We start from the raw sequence: 21,755 nt of genomic DNA, 5'->3' as shown, positions 1-21,755 counted from the left end.
AGCCTATGGTGTGGACTGTCCGTCATGAGTACTCTGCTCAGCAGATCAATTCTGAGCTGAAACAGCCACGTGAAAGAAGACTACAAACCTTTGCTTCTCCGATGTAGATCTAATTCTCTTCAGTTCACCATTGATAGCCAGTCTTCAGTCACCAAACTCCTGTTCCATAAAAGTTCCCCTGACAAGTCCTCCCACACTGCCTCCTCCCTCCTGTATTCAAAATCCTGCTTAAGACTTCTCCCTTCAGCCACACTTTAATGTTTAATTCCACGAAGCCAGGTGGTGAAGGGTGGGGCTAGAGTCAATCTTTGCACACTTTTATAAGCTTTTATTTACAGAGGTACATGTTATAAACATGTCGCTTCTGACCCAACAACCAGAGTTTCAATCATCCCATTTAAAGGAGCTCAGGTGAATCCCCACTGCCTACCTTGAATGAAACACACTTAATAGACAAGTAACATTTAGGCTTTGATCTTAACTTTATTCCATCTGTTCTTTCCCTCCTATTTTGAGGCCATTTTACTCTCCTCTCTGTAAAGCACTCTATGATGTTCTAATGTGAGGAGAGTCAGATTATGCACATTGCAGTCTATCCCTGGGCATCTTCTGGAGCCAACTTTTGTCATATGGACACAGTTTCAGCTTTTAAATGCTTCAACGTTTACACTCAACTGGAGAGAAAGTGAAAATTAGACAATCGTGGCTGTGTTAGCTAACAAAATGGTCTCTCTTAGAGCCACTATTAGTATATCTGTCTGGGGCAGGGCCTATCACACTGCCCGGTAAAGCAGTGTTTGAAGATAGCTTTGAATTTGGCTTCCTGACCCATATTGTGTCTGACAGGTCATGTTCAATAGAATTGGTATAATTAACTGAGGTAATCATTGGTACAAACTCACAGACTATGATTCTTACCTTGATGTACAGTGACAAGAATAACAAAAAGAACTGCAGAGGCAGTACGAGCTTTAGAAGACATCCAGCTGCTTGAGCTGAAATACTGTGTTCCACAGGGAATCATTCTAGAAAGAAAGCAAAACAATTAAAATTAAAACATACCCAGGGCAATACATCTTTTCTGCCCTATGAAATAAACAAACAAACAACTTACATTTACAGAGCATCTTTGACATTGATAAATCATTTCACAGGCATGTGATCAAAACAACGGAGTAAAAACTGGTCAAAGAGATGAGTTTTAAGGGAAATCTTCAAGGAGGAGCAGGAAGTGAAGAGGCAGACCGATTTATTGAGAGGATCCAGCGTTACAGCCATCAATGATGGAGTAAAGGGAGTTGGGGATATGCAAAGATACTGGAGTTGGAGGCACAGGTATTCATCATCTCCCTGAAATGAAGCATCTCCCTTTCCACTCTATGACCAACACCAATCTCACCGCAACAGCATGGAGTTGGCTGACGCCTGAAGCCCTACTTTATAAATCATGGGACTATATATGTGCTGGCAGAAGCAACTTGTGGCAAATGTATTTTTTAGAGTATCTAATCCTACAGAGATTAAAAAGACATGACAGCAGAAACAGAGCGTAAATTGTTCTCATTTGATATACTTTGGTAATGAAGGAACAAGTATGAAATATCATGTTTAGACAAAAAAAAAAATCACTGCCAACTGCACTAGGGACATAGGAACCATTCAGCCTCTCAAGCATGTTCCACCATTTAATTAGGTCATGGCTGATCTGTGTCTTAACTTATTTAACCAACTTGGCTCAGTAACCCTTAATACAAAAATTTATCCGTCTCAGTGTTGAAATACTACATTGTAATTGTTTCCAATGTAATGAGCTATACAAAGATCAGGTTGATGCCAAGGAGTCAATTATCTGCCTTTCAAAGGGGAATATAATCACCTCAAGGGTTTCTTTTCAGGGGGTGTTGTACTAAGTTCACACGTCATCGACTTTAGTGGTGATTAGGGCCCAGGAGAGGGGGCTGCACAAGGTACAAAACACTGGGGCCCGGGGACTAGAGGGGCCTGGGCTCATTGTTATAAATGGAGTTCTCGCCATTGTCCAGACTGAGCAGCCAGAGCTTCAGAGCTGAAAAACTGGCTTTAAAAAAAAATCAGAACTGCAATGCAGAACTGCATAGCAATTCTGATATTTTTAAAAAGACCCCTGGAAACCCACAAAGCTACCTGAAGGCCTTTCACACTCCCAGGGACTTATCAGGCTATTTTTAAAAAAATCAACTGTCAGTCAAATTGTCAGTGAACAACAGGATTGATCCCAGTCCTAAAACATGTGAAGAAGTCCTCCAGGAAGAATAAGGCATCCTGGTCAATGTTGAGGAATAGTGGAATAAGGGGAACTCATATGCAGCATTCAGGGTTCCCAAGCCCAGACTCTGGCTGCACATGAATGGCCTTAATCATCAGCACGATAGATTGGGCTTGTCTTGGCATTTTCTCACTGGTGTAGAGGTAAAGGAGCTTGTTGAGACAACCACACGTTCTTCGGGTCTTGACTGATCTGTTGGAGGCCAAACCCGGCTGCACTCCTAAATAACAGGCCAGCTGCTAAAGAAGGACACTACCTGCTTTGGTACAACTTAGTAAGCCTTCTGATACCACCAATGCCGCAAATCCAAGGTGTAAATAAAAGGTCCGAAGGGGGGATATCAGTTATTCAGGGATTTTGACCCATTTGTTTAAGGCTTATTTGTCTTTGGATCTCTTCTTCCTCAAAAAGTAACACATTTTAAACGCAGCTTGCGAAAGCAAAACTATTGGAAACTATTGAAGAAAATTCTGAAGGAGAGAATCTATCTCCACTTGGAGAGGCAAGGTTTGATCAGGGATAGTCAGCATGGCTTTGTCAGAGGGAGGCCATGCCTAACAAATTTGATTGAATTTTTTGAGGAGGTGACCAGGTGTGTAAATGAGGGTAGCACAGTTTATGTAGTTTATATGGATTTCAGCAAAGCCTTTGACAAGGTCCCACATGGGAGACTTATAAAGAAGGCAAATGCACATGGGATACAGGGTAATTTGATAAGGTGGATTCAAAATTGGCTTAGTTGGAGGAGACAGAGGGTGATGACAGAAGGATGCTTTAGTGACTGGAAACCAGTGTCCAGTGGCGTACCACAGGGATCTGTGCTGGGTCCCCTATTATTCGTCATTTATATAGACGACATAGATGACTATGTGGGGGGTAGGATTAGTAAATTTGTGGATGGCACAAAGATTAGCCGGGTGATTAATAGTGAGATTGAGTGTCTTGGGCTACAAGAAGATATAGGCGGGATGGTCAAATGGGCAGATAAGTGGCTGATTGAATTTAACCATGAAAAGTGTGAGGTGATACACTTTGGAAGGAGTAATTTGACAAGGAATAATTCAATGAATGGCATGACACTAGGAAGTTCTGAGGAACAAAGGGACCTTGGACTGTGTGTCCATAGATCTCTGAAGGCAGAGGGGCATGTTTGTGGGGTGGTGAAAAAGGCATATGGGACACTTGCCTTTATAAATCGAGGCATAGGTTACAAAAGTAAGGAGGTCATGTTGGAGTTGTATAGAACCTTGGTGAGGCCACAGCTGGAGTACTGTGTGCAGTTCTGGTCGCCACATTATAGGAAGGATGTGATTGTACTGGAGGGGGTGCAGAGGAGATTCACCAGGATGTTGCCTGGGATGAAACATTTAAGTTATGAAGAGAGGTTGGGTAGACTTGGGTTGTTTTCGTTGGAGCAGAGAAGACTGAGGGGCGACCTGATCGAGGTGTACAAGATTATGAAGGGCATGGACAGGGTGGATAGGGAGCAGCTGTTCCCCTTAGTTAAAGGGTCAGTCACAAGGGGACATAAGTTCAAGGTGAGGGGCAGGAGGTTTAGGGGGGATGTGAGGAAAAACCTTTTTATCCAGAGGGTGGTGACGGTCTAGAATGCGCTGCCTGGGAGGGTGGTGGAGGCGGGTTGCCTCACATCCTTTAAAAAGTATCTGGATGAGCACTTGGCACGTCATAACATTCAAGGCTATGGGCCAAGTGCTGGTAAATGAGATTAGGTAGGTAGGTCTGGTGTTTCTTACGTGTCGGTGCAGACTCGATGGGCCGAAGGGCCTCTTCTGCACTCTGTGATTCTGTGATTCTGTGAATCAGTCTTGTTATTGTTTATGAAGACTTCTCGCCTTGGGATCTTTTTAATGTAACGTAAAGGAGACCTGGTGCTGCCATTTCATGCTCATGGAAGGACTTCTGTGAATGGTATATATAGATATGAAGAATATACTAGTGATACAATGTGTCAGAGAATGCATGGATCAAAATTCACAGAATTTATCAGTTTTGTTGTGTGGTGACTGTCTTCCTCATCTCAGTGAAACAGAACCCTTTGCAAGTTGTTATTTTGTTGATGATGGGTTTGGGACAGAAAGTGTTCAAACCTTTTAAAAATGCCCAATGTTGGATAGGAAAGTATGGTAAACCTGTGCTTTCATGGCAAAATTACTCACTTTCCTTTACAAATATTACATTGATCTCTGAGTAGCTGGACTACTTAACAGGACAAAGTTAAGTGGGAGGGCGGGTGGAGTAAAATGGATTTGTTTGATGGCAGGTTACTCACTGAATTCACTTCAGTGAACTACACCCACTACAGTGAGTTGCCATTGGCATTGTGGAGAGGAGGTGATGGGTTATGTTAAAGGCATTGCCTCACTCTACCCTAGCACTCGTTCAGAACCAACCTTCATGTAGAATATTAGCAAATAGTGGAACTCTTCAAAAGTAGACTTATTAGAAAGACTGGTGGAGGGTACAATTGGCTTACCTCAATAATTTATGCTTGCAATGCAGAAATTGATTTCTACTTAATCCTTTTGGTTTTCAGTAACCAAAATATGAGCGTGTCAAAATCAGCAACATATAATTAGTTCCCAATGTCAGCTTCATTTGTATTTGCATCATCCAAATGGGATACCAAACACATTCAGTCCCACATTGAAGCAATCTATATTCCTTGTGTAGACTATAAAATAGACCATATAAAAATTAAAAGAGTATTTGGAGGAGATGAACATCAGGGAAACACACAGGGTAAAGTGTATCTCCTTTTATTTTTGTGTGCTGTAACATCCTTTCAAGCCCAGCAATGATGTGACTGTGAGCAGTGTCACTTTAAGACTCTGCGGCTGAGCTGATGGACTGGATTTTCATGGAGTCAGGGAAACTCTGTAGAGGTGTAAAAGTAGAAGCCATGACCCAATTCCAGGATTCCCACCCCCATTCCCAGTACCCCCAGTGTTTATCGGTGGGTTTGGATTGTGAGCCTGCATCCTGCACTCCTGACCTGGCCAGTCCAAAGGATAGGCAGGTCCTAATCTTGTACAATTTTCATAGAATCGAGCCAGCCTCAACATGCATTCTTGGCTGAGGGCCTGGACATTATTAGAGTAAAAAAACAGCTGCGCCCCAGGGAAAACATTGCTTGATTGATGGTTCTCTGAACTATTCTGTCAATTACATAATGTTTATTTACAGAACATTAAGAGGTTTCAAGTGCTTGCACTTTCTGTTATTGATAGTTTAAAGGGTCTGGATGATTGACACTTTTATTGGCCTGTAGCGAAAGGAATTTTATTTAAGAAAGTGGAAAGTTATGAATGAGCGACTGTTTTTCTGAAGTTTTTTTTAACACATCCTATTGTCACCACTATAGGGTTCATAAGTAGTGTGTAGTGGGTGAATGGGCATGGAAGTACCATAGTTTGACATGGAGGATATGACTGGCCATGTCAAGGGGTATGAGGTGGCTTGGATGTGGCATGGAGGGTGTGTGGAGGGATGAGGGGGTGCAAGGGGTGAGGGGAGAAGGCCTTACTGTTTTTATTATAACTGGGACAGAGTCCCAGAGCACCGTGGCAGGCCTATTGAACAGCTGCCTCAGCAACCCGGCAGCCCCTGAATTCTTTCCAGGGCCAGCGGACCCAACCCTTGTTAGCATCCACACACCCCCTGAACGAACACCATATCTTCGCAGGCATTTTTTGCCGAGGTTGATGCACCGAGCCGGGGAATTTCCTGACTCCTGCTACCTGCCTTGAGGGGAAAATCCAGCCTGGTCAACATGGGTCATGTTGTGACAGGCTCTCTCTCTCTCTCTCTGGCAGGAAAAGGCCTGAGAGCCTAACTGACTTGAGCCAAGCCATGTGGAGTGTGAGAAGCAGATTTCTAATAGCCCTGCTTCGCTCGGCTACCTTTACAGGCAACCTGCTCTTCAAAATTTTACCAAAGTTACACCAGCAGTCAATCCGAAACCACTGCCCATGTGAGGAGTCCCCCAACAGAATGCTTTACTGCGGACCTCCCCTGCAAACAGAAGCCGAGATCCAGCGGAGGCTGTGCACTGGTCCCTCAAGTCCTCAACCCAACTACCTTCAAACTCTCCCATTGCACCCTTTATACTGAGAGCAATCCCTAACCTGGGTACCTGGGGACCACCTCTTAGAAAAGGACAATGCCACGAAATACTGCAATTACAAAGCTAAACGGGCGAATAGGTAAATTGCCAAAAAACTTCTTCTACTGGGATTATTATTGTGATTATTTGTTTTGTCTGAAGGTGGTGAGAAACTGTAGGTGGAAGGAAATAAAGCTCAGGGACTCCACCCACTATCAGTTGTTGCTGCGTTTCAGTTCAGGTGCTGTGTATTTGTATTGAACATGTAAACTCCTGGGATCACCTGTAGGGCTCACACAAGCTAACTGCATTATACTGCTCTCAATATTAATGACCCATGCTGCAAAAAAATTGGATGATACTTGTAACCCAATGCCAACATTTAACTAGAACATTTCTGTGACTGTTTGGTGAATTGGTTGATGAATCTTGAAAGGGGAAAAAATAACATACGTGCAGGGAGAGGATTAAAGGTTGGGGTTGGGGGGCTGCGGTGATTGAGTGGGGGTGGTGGATAATGGGCCTGAAATCAGGAGAAACAACAGGGCCCATGATTTCTCTCCCTAGCCCTGGTAGTGATACCATTGTGAGACTGATCAAGGCAGCATGCCCTTCTCTTTGCAACTAAGATGTATTCCAGGACAAAAAATAAAAATACCTGGAAAAACTCAGCAGGTCTGACGGCATCTGTGGAGAGGAGCACAGTTAACATTTCGAGTCCGTATGACTCTTCAACAGAACTAAGGAAAAATAGAAAAGAGGTGAAATCTAAGCTGGTTTAAGGGTGGGTGGGACAAGTAGAGCTGGATAGAGGGCCATTGATAGGAGGGGATAGCCAAAAGATGTCACAGACAAAAGGACAAAGAGGTGTTGACGGTGGTGATATTATCTAAGGAATGTGCTAATAGGTGACATTAAGGGTAGAAAGCAGGACGAGCAAGGTACAGATAGCCCTAGTCGGGGTGGGGTGGGTGGAAGGGATCGAAATAGGCTAAAAGGTAGAGATAAAACAATGGATGGAAATACATTTAAAAATAATGGAAATAGGTGGGAAAAGAAAAATCTATATAAATTATTGGAGAAAAGGGGGATCGGAAAGGGGGTGGGGATGGAGGAGAGAGTTCATGATCTAAAATTGTTGAACTCAATATTCAGTCCGGAAGGCTGTAAAGTGCCTAGTCGGAAGATGAGGTGCTGTTCCTCCAGTTTGCATTCAGCTTCACTGGAACAATGCAGCAGGCCAAGGATGGACACGTGGGCATGAGAGCAGGGTGGAGTGTTGAAATGGCAAGTGACAGGGAGGTCTGGGTAATGCTTGCGGACAGACCAAAGGTGTTCCGCAAAGCGGTCACCCAGTCTGTGTTTGGTCTCTCCAATGTACAGGAAACCGCATTGGGAGCAGCGAATGCAGTAGACTAAATTGAAGGAAGTGCAAGTGAAATGCTGCTTCACTTGAAAGGAGTGTTTGGGCCCTTGGACAGTGAGGAGAGGGGAAGTAAAGGGGCAGGTGTTGCATCTTCTGCGGTTGCATGGGAAGGTGCCGTGGAAGGGGGTTGAGGTGTAGGGGGTGATGGAGGAGTGGACCAGGGTGTCACAGAGGGAACGATCCCTGTGGAATGCCACCGGGGGTGGGGTGGTGAAGGGAAGATGTGTTTGGTGGTGGCATCATGCTGGAGTTGGCGGAAATGGTGGAGGATGATCCTTTGAATGCGGAGGCTGGTGGGGTGATAAGTGAGGACAAGGGGGACCCTATTCCAGGACTGTTTTTCATGCTATCAAAGACCTCCTAAAGATCAATGTAAATGGACAAACCTCCCAGAGGAGACCTCATATTGATTTTGCTTCAAAGCAGCGACAGTGTAACTTAAGACAGCACAAAAGCCATTTCTGTCCATCTTAACCCAAGTAGCCGCCTGTGTTTCAACTTTTACTTCCTATTGATTGAAAGAGCTAACTTTCCTTCAGTTCCTTCCAATCAGTGGAAGGCGCAATGGCAGTCCTGTTCATTGTGACTGGAATTATACCCTGCCCCCACCTCACACAATTGCAGCAAGATCAGGCAGTGAAACTCACACTCACAGAGGCTGCACAAATGGTATCACTGGCATTACCAGCAAAACAATAACTGTCGGGGAAAATCTTCTACAACTAGATCAGGAAGTGGGGGATAGAATCCAGGCAATGTACTCCTCAGGAATATATTTTCTTCATAAGCTCTACCCTTTCCTCAGGAAAAACAAATTCATTTCTGGTTGCAGTTTAAACTAAAACTTATACTTGCCAAAATCCTACGAAATCACAAGTTCCAGTAATTAATGAGGAAACTAGAGAAGCTGGCATTGTTCTCCTTGGAACTCAGGTGATATTTAATAGATGTTTACAAAATTAAGAAGGGCTTTGTTAGAGCAAATTGTGAGAAACTGTTTCCACTGGAAAGAGAGTCAGTCAAAGGATACAGATTTGAGATAATTGGCAAAAGAGCGAAGGGATGGCTGAGGAGGGGCTCTGCTGTGGAACAAGTCATTGTGGTCTGGAATACACTGTCTGTAAAGAAGCAGGTTCAATAGTAACTTTCAAAAGGGATTGGAAATATACTGGGAATGGAAAACTTTCCAAGGCTGTGAAGAAAGGGCAGGGAGTGAGAATAATTGAATAGTTCTTTCAAAGAGCTAGCACAGGCATGATGGCTGAATGGCCACATGGCAATGGTGTAGTGGTGTTGTCGCTGGACTAGTAATCCAGAAATGCAGTGTAATGCGCTGGGAAGCCAGGTTTGAATCCTGCCACGCAGATGGTGGAATTTGAATTCAATAAAATTTGAAATTAAAAGTCCAACCATGAAACCATTGTCGATTGTTCTAAAAGCCCATCTGGTTCACTAATGTCCTTTAGGGAAGGAAATCTGCAATCCTTACCTGGTCTGGCCTACATGTGACTCCAGACCCACAGCAATGTGGCTGACTCTTAAATGCTCTCTGAAATGGCCTAACAAGCCACTTTAGTTGTATCAAACTGCTAAAAAGACACAAAAAAGGAATGAAACCGGACAGACCACCCAGCATTGACCTAGGCACTGGAAACAGCAATGGCAATTGCAACTCTGTTGACCCTTCTCCTTGTAAGTCCTCCTTACCAACATTGGGAGAGCTGCCTCATAGGCTTGTCAAGCAACAGCCTGACATAGCCATCCACACAGATTCCTATCTTACAGATAATGTTCCAGACACCACCATCAAATCCTTGGGTATGTCCTGTCCCACCGGCAGGACAGACACAGCAGAGGTGGTATACAGTGGGTAAGGAGTTGCCCTGGGAGTCTTCAGCATCGACTCCAGACCCTATAAGGACTCATGACATCAGGTCAAACATGGGCAAGGAAAGCTCCTGCTGATTATCACGTACCGCCCTCCCTCAGCTGATGAATCAATGCTCTTCCATGTTGAACATAAGTTGGAGGAGGCACTGAGGATGGCAAGGGCGCAGAATGTACTCTGGGTGGGGGACTTCAATGTCCATCACCAAGAGTGGTTCGGTAGTACCACTACTGACCGAGCTGGCCAAGTCCCAAAGGACATAGCTGCTGGACTGGGTCTGTGGGAGGTGGTGAGGGAACCAACAAGAGGGAAAAACATACTTGACCTTATCCTCACCAATCTGTCCATGACAGTATCGGGAGCAGTGACGGTCCTTGTGAAGACAAAGTCCCGCCTTCACATTGAGGATACCCTCCATCATGTTGTGTGGCACTACCGCAGTGCTAAATGGGATAGATTTCGAACAGATCTAGCAACTCAAGGTTGGGCATCCGTGAGATGCTGTGGGCCATCAGCAGCAGCAGAATTATACTCAAACACAATCTGTAACCTCATGGCCTGACATATCAACCACTCTACCATTACCATCAAGCCAGGGGATCAACCCTGATTCAATGAAGAGTGCAGGAGGGCATGCCAGGAGCAGCACCAGGCAAACCTAACAATGAGGTGTCAACATGGTGAAGCTCAAAATAGGACTAATTGTGTGCCAAACAGCATAAGCAGAAAGTAATAGACAGAGCTAAGCAATCCCATAACGAACAGATCAGATCTAAGCTCTGCAGTCCTGTCACATCCAGTCGCGAATGGTAGTGGACAATTAAACAACTCACTGGAGGAGGTAGCTCCACAAATATCCCCATCCTCAATGATGGAGGAGCCCAGCACATCAGTGCAAAAGATAAGGCTGAAACATTTGCTATAATCTTCAGCCAGAAGTGCCAAGTGGACGATTCATCTCAGCCTCCTCCAGGGGTCCCCAGCATTACAGATGCCAGTGTTCAGCCTATTCAATTCACTCCATGTGATATCAAGAAACAGCTGAAGGCACTGGATGCTGCAAATGCTATGGACCCTGACAATATTCCGGCAATAGTATTGAAGATTTGTGCTCCAGAACTTGCCGCGCCCCTAGCCAAACTCTTCCAGTACAGCTACAACACTGGCATCTACCCGGCTATGTGGAAAATTGCCCATGTATGTTCTGTACACAATAAGCAGGACACATCCAACCCGGCCAATTACTGCCCCATCAGTCTACTCTCCATCATCAGTAAAGTAATGGAAGGGATCATCAACAGTGCTATCAAGCGGCACTTACTTAGCAATAACCTGCTCACTGATGCCCAGTTTGGGTTCCACCAGGACCACTTAGCTCCTGACCTCATTACAGCATTGGTTCAAGCATAGACAAAACAGCTGAACTCCTGAGGTAAGGTGAGAGTGACTGCCCTTGACATCAAGGCAGCTTTTGACCGATTGTGGCACCAAGGAGCCCGAGCAAAACTGGGGCCAGTGGGAATCAGGGAGAAACTCTCCGCTGGTTGGAGTCATACCTAGCACAAAGAAAGATGGTTCTGGTTGTTGGAGATCAGTCATCTCAGCTCCAGGACACCACTGCAGGAGTTCCTCAGTGTAGTGTCCTTGGCCCAACCATCTTCAGCTGCTTCATCAATGACCTTCTTTCCATCATAAGGTCAGAAGTGGGGATGTTCGCTGATGATTGCACGATGTTCAGCACCATTCGCGACTCCTCAGATACTGAAGCAGTCCATGTCCAAATGCAGCAAGACCTGGGCAATATCCAGGCTTGGGCTGACAAGTGGCAAGTCACATTCGCGCCACACAAGTGTCAGGCAATGACCATCTCCAACAAGAGAGAATCCAACTATCGCCCCTTGATGTTCAATGGCATTACCATTACTGAATCCCCCACTATCAATATCCTTGGGGTTACCTTTGACCAGAAACTGAACTGGACTAGCCATATAAATACTGTGGCTACAAGAGCAGGTCTGAGATTAGGAATCCTGCAACAAGTAACTCACCCCCTGACTCCCCAAAGCCTGTCCACCATCTACAAGACCCAAGTCAGGAGTGTGATGGAATACTCCTCACTTGCCTGGATGAGTGCAGCTCCCACAACACTCAAGAAGCTCAAAACCGTCCAGGACAAAGTAGTCCACTTGATTGGCACCACATCCACAAACATTCACTCCCTCCACCACCAATGCACAGTAGCAGTAGTGTGTACTATCTACAAGAACTCACCAAGGGTCCTTCGACAGCACCTTCCAAACCCACGACCGCTACCACCTAGAAGGGCAGGAGCAGCAGATAGATGGGAACACCACCACTTGGAAGTTCCCCTCCAAGTCACTCACCATCCTGACTTGCAAATATATCACCGCTCCTTCACTGTTGCTGGGTCCAAATCCTCGATCTCCCCCCTTAACAGCACTGTGGGTGTATCTACACCACATTGACTGCAGTGGTTCAAGAAAGCAGCTCACCACCACCTTCTCAAGGGCAACTAGGGATGGGTAATAAACGTTGGCCCGGCCAGTGAAGGCCACATCCCATGAATGAATTTTTTTTTAAAATTCTGTCCTGTAAGGTTTGATGGTTACAGCCAAAACTTTGGGTATAGCTAGCAGGTAGAGGGAGAGATTTGTTTCATTTAGTTATCTCAACTTGTTTCAGAAGTGGAATAAAACAACTTGCACCACCATGATTTTGACAAAGATCCAAACCCCTCTTTGATTGGATCTTTGTTGCAGAATTTGCCATGTTAACTATAATCCCATCCTCCTCCCCCCCTCCTCACCCTAAGTCATTTAGTAGATTCCATTGTAAAAAAAAGTGAGGGTTTTATGGTCAAAACAACAACTTACTTTGTGCTACTTCAAAAATCTCAATGGTTTGCTCAATGTAACTACTTTTGTGACTACATTTACAGTAGGATTCTCAAATCATATGGGCCAAGGAGACACGGCATTAATTGTATTGAACAGATCTTATTATAACTTGTAAATTTGGAAACCTTTACAGTGCAAGCAAATAATTTGCAATTCATTTAATTGGAAGAGATGTCCGTTTATTGGGTGGCAAGTGAATCAAGGGATTCATGTGACATTGCTAGCCAATAGAATGAAACTAGAGCAGTTAAGTAAGTAACTGAACCAAAGGACTAAATGACTGCTTGTAATCCTCTGCCACTTGTTCAGAGTCTCTCATGTTATTGTCAGGATTTGCTTTAGCTTATGATGCACTTTGTTTTTGAATATTGATGTATAATGACATTGAGCAGCAGAAAGTATGGCTTTGTGATGCAGAATAGCATGGCTTAAGCAGAAGGTCTGGTACTTTTGGATGATGAATTGCATTGTATCCTCCTCCATACGCCAAGATATCAATACAGCCATGACTCTGCTTCAAAAGTACACCATTGGCTGCCCTGAGGTGCTATATAAATGCAACTCTTTCTTTCCCTCAGTTGGATGGTTACAAGCTTTAGGCTCATGTATGTGCCTCACTCGAATGTTGGTTCAAGCAGTGGTCCAATAACCTCTATATATTCCAGTGCTTCCAGCAGCAGCAGCCCAATCTTGGGACAACACAGTCCAATAAATGGGGCAGCATTGAGATTAGGGAAATCAAGAGGTGATTTATCATTGCCAGCAGTGGTATAACCCGGCCAATATTAAACACAAATGGACTTGCAGTACTGAAACTGTAAGTCTACATGGACTTTTACTGACATCAAGGAAGGTCTGTGGCTGAAGACATTTAAGATGCAAATACAGCTGTTTTTGGACCTCTGCAATATAAATGAGGCAGATTCCAAACATCAGGAGCCACAATTCATTCAACTAATGCTCCAATTCTTCTGCAATGTTAAAGGACATAAATGTAATCTCATGAGGATTAGAAAGAACTTATTTTTGTATAGTGCCTTTCACATCCTCAAAACCTCCCAAAGAACACCACAGTCAATGAACTGCAATTGAAGTGTTGTACTTTAGATAAAACGTAACAGCCAATTTGCACAAAACAAAGTCCCACTAACAGCAGGAAGATAAATGAGCAGCTAAATCTGTTTTAATGATGTTGGTTTGAAAGAAGAATATGTTTTTAGGGATGCTATCGTTTGGCAGTGACATTAAACCAAAGCCTATTTTGCTGTTCCTGTTGGCCATTAAACATGCCATGAGTGGTGGATTTGAAAAATGCAGTGTTATCCCTGGAATCTAGGCCAACATTCCTCCCTTATCCAATACCACCAGAAAACAGCTAAATTGGTTGTCCATTTCATTGGTTTGGTGGCATTGTGCAATATGGTCCCTGTGTTCACTTAATATCTGCAACATTGCTGTTGGCACCTCAGCTATAGAATAAACGGACCTTTCGAGAGATGACAACGCACTGGACAAATGCCAATCTTTCTGGCTTCATTACAATGAGCTGATGTTGCCTCCAGAATTAACCAACAGGGAAAATCCCCTGGGCTGTATAGTTGCTGGGGGCGGGGAAGAGGAATCACGTAAAGGTAGAATCCGTTTAGAAAAACTATTATGGGGAAAACGAGAAAGTATTTCAATACAATTGACAGCCGGGGTCCGGGAACACGTTTATAAAGATTCTCTGTCAGAACTGTGCCACTGAAAAACAGCGGAAAGTGTCAATCGCACCAACATCGCTCTCGATTACAATCAATAAGAGCTTCCTTGCTGTCCCAGCGATAAAGCGACTGTGATGTTCTAATGATTTTATGATTGAATTACTGTACTTTTTAAAAAAGCCTTCACATTTCTGGAGAGCAGGGTTGTTCAATAATTAATATGATCGACAGGGAGAGCAGCAGCCCAGAACTATACGATAGGAGAATATCATGAAAGCATAGCGCCTCTCAGAACACACATTCACAACTGTATCGTGAAAAATGTACAATTACAGAATGATCAGAGCAACTCCCTTATGTGTGTGTGCGTGTGTGCCTGGCTGTGTCCAGGAGGGTGTGTGTGTGTCTGTCTGTGCATGTGTGTGTGTGCGTGTGTGCCTGGCTGTGTGTGTGTGTGTGTGTGTCTGTCTGTGTCTGTGTCTGGCTCTGTGTGTGTGTGTCTGTGTCTGTGTCTGGCTCTGTGTATGTGTGTGTGGGTGTCTGGCTGTGTCCAGTGTGTGTGTGTGTGTCTGTGGCTGACAGTGTCCAGGGTGTGTGTGCCTGGCTATGTGTGTGTGTGTTTGTGTGTGTGCCTGGCTGTGTCCAGTTGTGTGTGATTTTGTGTGTGTGTGTGTGTGTGTGTGCGTGCGCGTGCCTCTGTCCAGGGTGTGTGTGTGTGCCTGACTGTGTATGTGCCAGGCTGTGTCCAGTGGCGTATGTGTCTGTGTGTGTGTATGTGTCTGTCTGTGCATGTGTGTGTGTGTGTGTGTGCCTGGCTTTGTGTGTGTTCTGGCTCTGTGTGTGTGTGTGTGTGTGTATGTGTGTCTGTGTCTGGCTCTGTGTATGTGTGTGTGTGTGTCTGGCTGTGTCCAGTGTGTGTGTGTGTCTGTGGTTGATAGTGTCCAGGGTGTGTGTGCCTGGCTATGTGTGTGTGTGTTTGTGTGTGTGCCTGGCTGTGTCCAGTTATGTGTGATTGTGTGTGTGTGTGTGTGTATGTGTGCGCCTCTGTCCAGGGTGTGTGTGTGTGCCTGACTGTGTATGTGTCTGGCTGTGTCCAGTGGCGTGTGTGTGTGTGTGTGTGTGTGTGTATGTGTCTGTCTGTCTGTCTGTGCATGTGTGTGTGTGTGCATGTGTGCCTGGCTCTGTGTGTGTGTTCTGGCTCTGTGTGTGTGTTCTGGCTCTATGTGTGTGTGTGTGTGTGTGTGTCTGTGTCTGGCTCTGTGTGTGTGTGTGTGTGTGTGTGTGTCTGTGTCTAGCTCTGTGTGTGTGTGTGTGTGTGTGTCTGGCTGTGTCCAGTGTGTGTGTCTGTGGCTGACAGTGTCCAGGGTGTGTGTGCCTGGCTATGTGTGTGTGTGTTTGTGTGTGTGCCTGGCTGTGTCCAGTTGTGTGTGATTTCGTGTGTGTGTGTGCGTGTGCCTCTGTCCAGGGTGTGTGTGTGTGCCTGACTGTGTATGTACCTGGCTGTGTCCAGTGGCATGTGTGTGTCTGTGTGGCTGTGTCCAGGATGTGTGTGTGCACGCGTGCATGTGCCTGGCTCTGTGTGTGTGTGTGTATGTGTGCGCTTGACTGAGTCCTGTGTGTGTGTGTGGGTGCCTGGCTGTGCCCAGGGTGTGTGCGTTTGTGTGCCTGGCTGTGCCCAGGGTCTGTGTGTGTGTGCCTCTGTCCAGAGTATGTGTGTGTGTGTGTGCGTGTGTGTGCCTGGCTGTGTGTGTGTCTGGCTGTGTCCAGTGGTGTGTGTGTGTGTGTGTCTGGCTGTGTGTGCCTCTCTGTGCGCATGTGTGTGTGTGGCTGTGTCTAGGGTGTGTGTATGTGTGTGTGTGTGCGTGCGCCTGGCTGTGTGTGTGTGTGTGTGTGTGTGTGGCTGACTGTGTCCAGTGTGTGTGTATGTGTGGGTGCCTGCCTGTGTCCAGTTCTGTGTATGTGTGTGTGTGTGTGTGGATGGGTGGGTGCCTGCCTGTGTCCAGTTCTGTGTATGTGTGTGTGTGTGTGTGTGTGGATGGGTGGGTGCCTGCCTGTATCCAGTTCTGTGTATGTGTGTGTGTGTGTGTGTGGATGGGTGGGTGCCTGCCTGTGTCCAGTTCTGTGTGTGTGTATGTGTGTGTGGATGGGTGGGTGCCTGCCTGTGTCCAGTTCTGTGTATGTGTGTGTGTGTGTGTGTGGATGGGTGGGTGCCTGCCTGTGTCCAGTTCTGTGTGTGTGTGTGTGTGGATGGGTGGGTGCCTGCCTGTGTCCAGTTCTGTGTGTGTGTGTGTGTGTGTGTGTGTGTGGATGGGTGGGTGCCTGCCTGTGTCCAGTTCTGTGTGTGTGTGTGTGTGTGTGGATGGGTGGGTGCCTGCCTGTGTCCAGTTCTGTGTGTGTGTGTGTGTGTGTGGATGGGTGGGTGCCTGCCTGTGTCCAGTTCTGTGTGTGTGTGTGTGTGTGTGGATGGGTGGGTGCCTGCCTGTGTCCAGTTCTGTGTGTGTGTGTGTGTGTGTGGATGGGTGGGTGCCTGGCTGTGTCCAGTTCTGTGTGTGTGTGTGTGTGTGTGTGGATGGGTGGGTGCCTGCCTGTGTCCAGTTCTGTGTGTGTGTGTGTGTGTGTGGATGGGTGGGTGCCTGGCTGTGTCCAGTTCTGTGTGTGTGTGTGTGTGTGTGTGGATGGGTGGGTGCCTGGCTGTGTCCAGTTCTGTGTGTGTGTGTGTGTGTGTGTGGATGGGTGGGTGCCTGCCTGTGTCCAGTTCTGTGTGTGTGTGTGTGTGTGTGGATGGGTGGGTGCCTGCCTGTGTCCAGTTCTGTGTGTGTGTGTGTGTGTGTGGATGGGTGGGTGCCTGGCTGTGTCCAGTGTGAAATATGTGCATCAATTTGGCATAACCATTTGCTTTCTGACGAGGAGTATTCCCGGAACAGCCTTTCCAAATCTAATCACATCAGGAGCAAATCCCAAAATGAAAGCCCCCTTACAATCTTATCAATCTCCAATATACCGCCCCCACCCACCCCCCCCAACCCCACCCCGTCCCCACCACCAACAACAACAACTGGCCCACTCTTACCTGTCGGGAGTTGTTGCTCTGGGATCCGAGGAGTTTAAAAATCATTCTTCCATTTGCAGGAATCCTCGGGAGTCGGGGTTCATCCCGTGGCGTTTGTCTTGAGGGTGTCAGAGGAAGAGTAAGAGGTTTGTTAGCGCTGAGGTTTTACCCTGTGGATGGACAGTGCTGAGAGTGATAAGGATTTCTTTCTCCCTCGATCTGAATTGTTCACAATGTTTCACTGCTTTTTTCTCTCTCTGTGTGTGTGTTAAGCAGCAGTTTGAATTTCCCTGTCTCCCTCTGTCAATAAATCGGCAGCCTGAGGATCTCTCTCTCTCTCTGTCTCTGTCTCTCTATCGCCCCGTCAATCACCCATCAAAGGACCAGAATCCCCAGTGAAGCCTCCGAGCACGAAACTGTCTGGGAGTGGAGCTGACTCGGGGCTGGTCCCAGAGTGAGAAGATCCTCATTCCAACGTCGCCTGTCACCATCCAGCTTTCATGATAGGTCCGCACAACTTCCTGGTCGCCAGATGTGCAACAGGTTGAGCCCCACCCGTCGCCAATGAGTCGAATGGTTTTCCAGACTGCGGCTACACGCGTGTGAGAATAAAACAGGAAAACACACAAAGTCAGGGCCCATTTCACGCAGGGAGGTCCGTGGATCAACTGACAAATTCCTTTAACATCGGAAAGGATAAATCACAGGGACAGTTGACAAACTTGCAGCTGGAATCCACTTACTGCGTTTGTCTGAAAAGGACAGAATAGTTAACGATGTGAACCACTACCTTGTCTTTACTGCCAATGAACATGGTTGTATGTTAGCTATAGGAACTGGGAAATGTTATAATATATGTTTAAGATGAATGTATGAAACCTGTCTATTAACATATACCCTACACTCCAAAAATACTTAATTGGCGGTATAAAAGGCTTTGGGTTGTTCCGAGGTAGTGAAAGGCTCTATATTAGTACAAGTCTTTCTTATCTATATGGATACTAGGTATACCAAGCAGGTATATGGAAACATAAAAAACTACGGATGCTGGAAATCTGAAATAAAAACAGAAAATGCTGGAAATACTCCTCAGGTCTGGAAACATCTGTGGAGAGAGAAACAGAGTTAATGTTTCAGGTCAATAATCTTTCAACCCGATATGTAGACAATATTTAAATCATATATGATTCTATATTTTAGTAGATATACACATATATATAATGAGAACATGTAACTCTTGTCAAACACTTTAGGGTCGACATTACTGATGCTGGAACCATGGTGTTCCTAAGAGCATGTATCTGGAACTTGCCTTACACTACATGACTTTCTTTTGTTCTTTCACTACAATTTGTCCATTGGTTGTAAAGCACTTTGTTATGTGTCATGAATGTGATAAGATGCTATATAAATGAAAGGTCTTTTTATTTCCAGATGCCTGGAAGTTGAGATCCATGTGCACCATATTTCTCCTTATTAGCTATAGATTGTTTTTCCTTTATTAAGACCATTCAGCCTTAAGAGACTGTGAATAGTTTCCATATAGGGAAAACATTTTAAGCAGAATTTGTACACCTATTATTTACATTTGTGGAAATACCTTTACCCTCTGGATTCACTTCTATTTTATTCTTCTCCAAATCAGTTATTTCCTCCCCAGGCATTTCTTGGCCAAATCTCAATTCTCTATACAGCAGGCAATATCCAATGTTCTTCTCCGCAGATGCTGCCAGACCTGCTGAGTTTTTCCAGGTATTTTTATTTTTATTTTTGTTTTGGATTTCCAGCATCCGCAGTTTTTTTGCTTTTATTTAAGCAATATCCAATGTTAGATGTGATTCCATGATTGGATAACATTTGCTAAATAATCCTCAATGTGCTATGAATTACACTGACAAGCAATTTAAGATTGTCAGTTGGTTTCACAGTGTGGTGCGTTTGCCTGTGCTGGAAGCTACATATATTAATACACAGGGCCCTGTTCTTTGCAGAAAAAACATATACATACATTGCGCCTGTTTCAACAAATCAAATAAGTGAGAGCCATTCGCTGACCCATTTCTCAGGGTAATGCCTTGACCAATCAGGGTCAAGCTGCCTGGTTTAAATTTCAAACAATGCTTGGTAGTTAACTGTCAGTCACCATCAGTGGTGTGTTCTCCACGGCAACACCACTTGCCAACCAATCAGCACTCTCTTCGCATACAGTATGTATTTACAGTTGTTTCCCCTCCCCCCCCCTTATATTGGTATTCTTGTGAGTGTTCTGATGAGTGTAAGACGAAAAGCTTAGACATGTCTCTTTTTTCAACAGTACTCAAATTCTGTACCACTAAATGACTATAATTTGTTTTGTACTTCCACCCTTTAACATTTCTCTGTCACAACATTCAACGGTCCAGATTTTGTCCACCTTCACCGTCATTACGGAGCGGAATGTCAGGATGTCAGGCCTGCACAATTTAGTGTGGAAATCCTGACATTGCGGTCTGTCACTAAGGGCTCCCCCACAGGCTGTGCTGTGCCCCCTTCTCAGCCCCACCCCAGAGCCAACAATCACTAAAGCCAACTAGAACTTCAACTTTGCTGCTCCCACACCACTGCTAGAAACCCCATAAAAAGTTACACCTTGTTCAATCAGGTTATTAATAATTAAGAACTAGGTTATTAATGGCATTGTGACTATTAACATTTGATGAACATCAGAACTGGCCCTGAAAAGATATATATTAGTGGAGTTCTGTTAAGTGATTAATTTGTAGATTTTTAAACTAACTTTTTTAAACAAGTTTATTCAGATTACTTCAGCTTTTACCTTCACCCTAAATGTATGTCCCAATCTTTAATTTGCTCTCTTATGATCCCTGTAGAGACAGATACCTTTTTAAAAGATATTTGAATTTCTTTTCAACTGAGAAGATCACAGAACAAAATTTCAAGCTTTAAGACTTTTACTGTAATAAGCAAACTAAAAACAAGATTGACCAAACACTATTTTTGTAGGCAACTTAGACTTTAAACTACAGAAAAGTTTCCCTATTTAATTTTTAAAATTGCCAAAAATCTGTTGCTAGTTATATTTTACATTGTCTGTTAAATGGGCAATTTATTCTCCTGGAACCAGTGTAAAGCTGTTCTCTGCTCCCAATGGCATGCTTCCTTTATCCTCCCTTAGCCTAATCCCAGAACTGACATTCACTCTGAGGGTTACACTGGATATTTTTTCCCTTTAGCCCATGCTAGTTAAATATTCCAGCCTATTTTAGACCCTCACAAACTCAGTTTCTTAAATCTGAGCAGAAGCTCCCACCCGCATTCTGTGTGGTGAACGATAGGGACAGCATTTCCTCAGCTTCAGGAGCAGGATGGCTGCCTCTATTTTCCTGCTTTCTCTCTCAAATTCTTGCGGACTGACTTGTGTCTGCGCATTTCAGGAATATCTCAAGAACCCTATAACCCAGTATTACAATGGCTTTCAATGGACTCTTCCCCTAAAGTTCACCTCCATAGCTACATGAATTACATGGGCTTTTTATCCATGTGATCATGTTAATTAGCTATCTTCTAGATCCCCAATTTCCATTCTAGCTTGAAATTAAATAGACAGTTTAAAATATAACCTTTTATAAAAGCTGATGGTCCTAGCATCTCCATGTGAGACTTGGAGACTAACAGTCTACTCACAATTAGCACAGGTGCTCTTCCCATTGTCAAATAGGTGTGAACATCTTGCACATTTTCTCCAGTAAATCAAGGTGGGCCCCCTTTAATATTTAACAACCGAGCGACCCGGGCTTGTTGTCTGGCAGAATTCAGAGCAGGTCACATGCCCCCATTCATTCCTCCATTTTACCTTAACTTAAAGAGACAGTCCTAAAACATAACCATTTTATACATTTTGCATTTGTAACCGCTCTATGTAAACATTTTTACTGATATTTTACTGATTTTCTTTTCCTATTTGGGGGGTGGGGGTGGTGTCTGTGTAAATCCTTTAATGTGATAAGCTACTTGGCCAATGTGATACCATCACTCCAGCTCGATGCTGGGAATGCCCAGTAAAGAATGCTGCAATCAGTTGCATTATCAGTGCATGGTGATAGAGATGAAATTCACACCAGAGAGGTCATTGGATCGTTCAGTGAGGCTTCGAGGTCAGCAATGAACTCTGCTTGCCGATTTTTCTCCTCCTTAGCTTGAATATAGCAAGAGCAATTTTAACCTTTCAACTACTGCCCCAGCTCAACACAGATCAGGGACCGAACCTGTGACTTTCTTGGTATCGTTCATTCGCATCTCGCACATTGCATCTATCCATTCAGGAACTCATTGCTCTTGCTTTA

General features: G+C 44.8%; 1 protein-coding gene across 1 annotated transcript in view; it reads right to left on the bottom strand.

Annotated features, from left to right (window-relative positions):
* The window catches only part of LOC144691355 (uncharacterized), a 215,509-nt gene extending 197,936 nt beyond the window's left edge, over positions 1–17,573 (bottom strand). Inside the window, exons 1-2 of the mRNA XM_078559369.1 lie at positions 17,434–17,573; positions 919–1,025 (exon numbers count right to left, since the gene is read on the bottom strand). Of these exons, the coding sequence (XP_078415495.1) occupies positions 919–1,024 (106 nt within the window). The 5' untranslated portion in view covers position 1,025; positions 17,434–17,573. The remainder of the gene's footprint in view (positions 1–918; positions 1,026–17,433) is intronic.
* Between the last annotated feature and the right edge of the window lie 4,182 nt (positions 17,574–21,755).

Source organism: Cetorhinus maximus, chromosome 16 (genome assembly GCF_964194155.1).
Source record: "Cetorhinus maximus chromosome 16, sCetMax3.hap1.1, whole genome shotgun sequence".
NCBI lineage: Eukaryota > Metazoa > Chordata > Chondrichthyes > Lamniformes > Cetorhinidae > Cetorhinus > Cetorhinus maximus.
Note: the sequence above shows the minus strand (reverse complement) of the source record. Positions and strands in the feature narration are given on the sequence as shown.